General features: G+C 33.5%; 1 protein-coding gene across 2 annotated transcripts in view; it reads left to right on the top strand.

The window, feature by feature from the left end:
- The window catches only part of LOC106884345 (uncharacterized), a 77,912-nt gene that overhangs the window by 46,276 nt on the left and 29,174 nt on the right, over positions 1–2,462 (top strand). For both annotated transcript variants that reach the window (XM_014935684.2, XM_052972812.1), the window contains 2 exons: positions 237–338; positions 1,391–1,611. In XM_014935684.2, coding sequence (XP_014791170.1) covers positions 237–338; positions 1,391–1,611 — 323 coding nt within the window. The remainder of the gene's footprint in view (positions 1–236; positions 339–1,390; positions 1,612–2,462) is intronic.

The following is a 2,462-nucleotide window of genomic DNA, read 5'->3' on the forward strand; positions in this document are numbered from 1 at the left end:
CAAAAGCAATACTCTCTTTCTCCCCCCTCTCTCTCTCTCTCTTTCTGTATATATATATATATGAGAAAGAGAAATAGAGAGAAATAGACACAGAGAGAGGAACAGTTGGGAGGGAAAGAAAAAGTGAGAAAGTTTCAAATATTCTGTTGAATTCATTCATTACTTTGTTTCCTTATGTTTCCATAATTCCTTTTGCTCTCACTTTGTCATAATGTCTCCCTTTTCATATTTTCCAGGTTATCTAATAGCTGCTGATGCCGGAAATTATTTTTTAACAACCTGCTTTGAAAATAACCTTTGTTTGTATGAACCGGATTTGATAGATAACTCTGTAGCAGGTAATTACTCTTGCTTATTAATTAACAGTACACATACTTCTTTTTGTGCTTTTTCACATGGCTAAGACGATTTCAGAGCAGCGCCTTTAACTATCCTTAGAACTTGATGATTGTTGGAACGATGGAAGAAGTCTTTCTTAAGAGAGACAGTCTGAGTGCTTACAACGGACTGGGGTTCACTAGGCATACAAGTTACCAGATGGTGGTATGTAACCGGGTGATGGATCAAGTCTGCTACCCAATTGCTGAAACAGTTTCTTGAACGTTGAATTATAGAGTTGTGAAACAAATCTTTTACAGATATGTAAGGACATAGCTTATTTCTGAACTGCGGTAAGCTTCACTGATATCGCGCTTTGTTAGCTCTTCTTCTTCTTCTTCTTCTTGTATTTCATCAAGCCGTTTTGCCCTAAATGCACGCAGCGAGATGAAGTACTCAGTTTTGTCCCAAACATGAATTTTTTTTTGAATTCATGAAATACTCGTTGTTCACTGCATAATCCGTGCTATCATTTTCTATCTTACTGTTTATAGATAGAATCTTTTTTAATGCTATAGTTCAAGCAAAACCGGATTATGTTTCACAGTTTTTCAGAATCAATATGCAAAGTAACTTAAAGTCTTCACAGTCCTCGCTAGTGCCTCTTAGCCATGATTTATTTCAATCACATATCTTTGTATTTGACAATGAAATAATATTTGTTAAGTTGTTAAACAAATATAATTATGTGGCCAGATTCCAGGATTTTTGCAATTCTTATTTACATATTTATACTTTTTTATATACACCTGTACTGATTTTTCTCACTGAAAATGCCATTCCCTACAAAGTTACAGACGTAATTCTTTCCCAAATAAATTACACTTCATATTCGAGGCTCCGATGAAGCTATAATATGTTATTCAGGCGCTCAACTATGAGTCCACTGCATCTTATAACAGAAATAGCTGCAAGCTGATAAAGTTCATAAGATGATCATTTATTCCTTTGTCATCTCCTTTCCTTACATATTTATACATACCTTTATTAGATTTTTTTGTTTATTTCAAAGGTCTTTTTCCAAACGTAACCTCAGACTGGTTTCTACGAATAACAAATATCAGCCACGATAATATAATTCTGAATATTATTGTAAACAATATCATAACTTCATATGGCCCATCCAATTTAAACAGACGAATACTAGAAATACGTTGTAAAATATACAGGAACAATTTTGACGACAGAATATATATTCGACTCTTTCCAGGAGGAAAATGTGACACAGTCAGAGTGAGTAACTATCGATTATAATCTATTATTGACCTTAGCTATTGAACTGCGGCCGTGCTGGGTCTATGACATCAAGGGATTCCATTGATCATACTGATTCCAATATTTGTTACAGTCTGGTACTTATGCTATCGATCTTTATTCACCTAATCATTGAATTACATTCTGATTATAAAAAGGCACAACCCGGCACATAAATTTACATTGGTAAACATAGATATAAACACAGATACATACACACAAATATATGTGTGTGGGGGTGGTTCGTCCCGAAGGTTCTCAATTTAAAAAAATAAAAAGTTACTCTTTGTTTGTATCCACGTAAGAAGTAAATCCTGAAAATTGCAACCCGATAGCGTTAATCGTTCTTATTTTATGGCCATTAAAATTTTTAGGGAATTTCCAACAATTTCTGCTTTTTTTTGTTTATTTCCGATTTAAGAGGCTTGCATTTTGAAATTGGGCTTATTATGAACCTTTGTAAGGTTGTTTTCCTTACCTCCTCTCTGAAATGTTAGTTAGTATTTTAATTGAGATGCCTTTGGAAAATTAACGGTCAAAAGTCTAAAAAAAAAAAAAAAGACAGGCGTTTTTTTTTATCTGTATCGTACCACCCTGAATTAAGAAAACTGTCTTGGAAATGCAAGAGCCTGTTTGCCAATGACATAATTGTTATTGTAGAATTGACACATTAATATTGTAAAGCAAATAAGTTTCGAAATCTTTGAAATTATCGCACATGGAAATTCGAACCCTTGCATTTGAATGATTTTTTGCAATCTCTGAATTTGGTTCATTTTCAGTGGGGCCCAAAACAAAGACTATGATAGATGCAAATATTTTATTTTTAA

This window comes from Octopus bimaculoides, chromosome 14 (assembly GCF_001194135.2).
Source record: "Octopus bimaculoides isolate UCB-OBI-ISO-001 chromosome 14, ASM119413v2, whole genome shotgun sequence".
NCBI classification, from domain to species: Eukaryota; Metazoa; Mollusca; class Cephalopoda; order Octopoda; family Octopodidae; genus Octopus; species Octopus bimaculoides.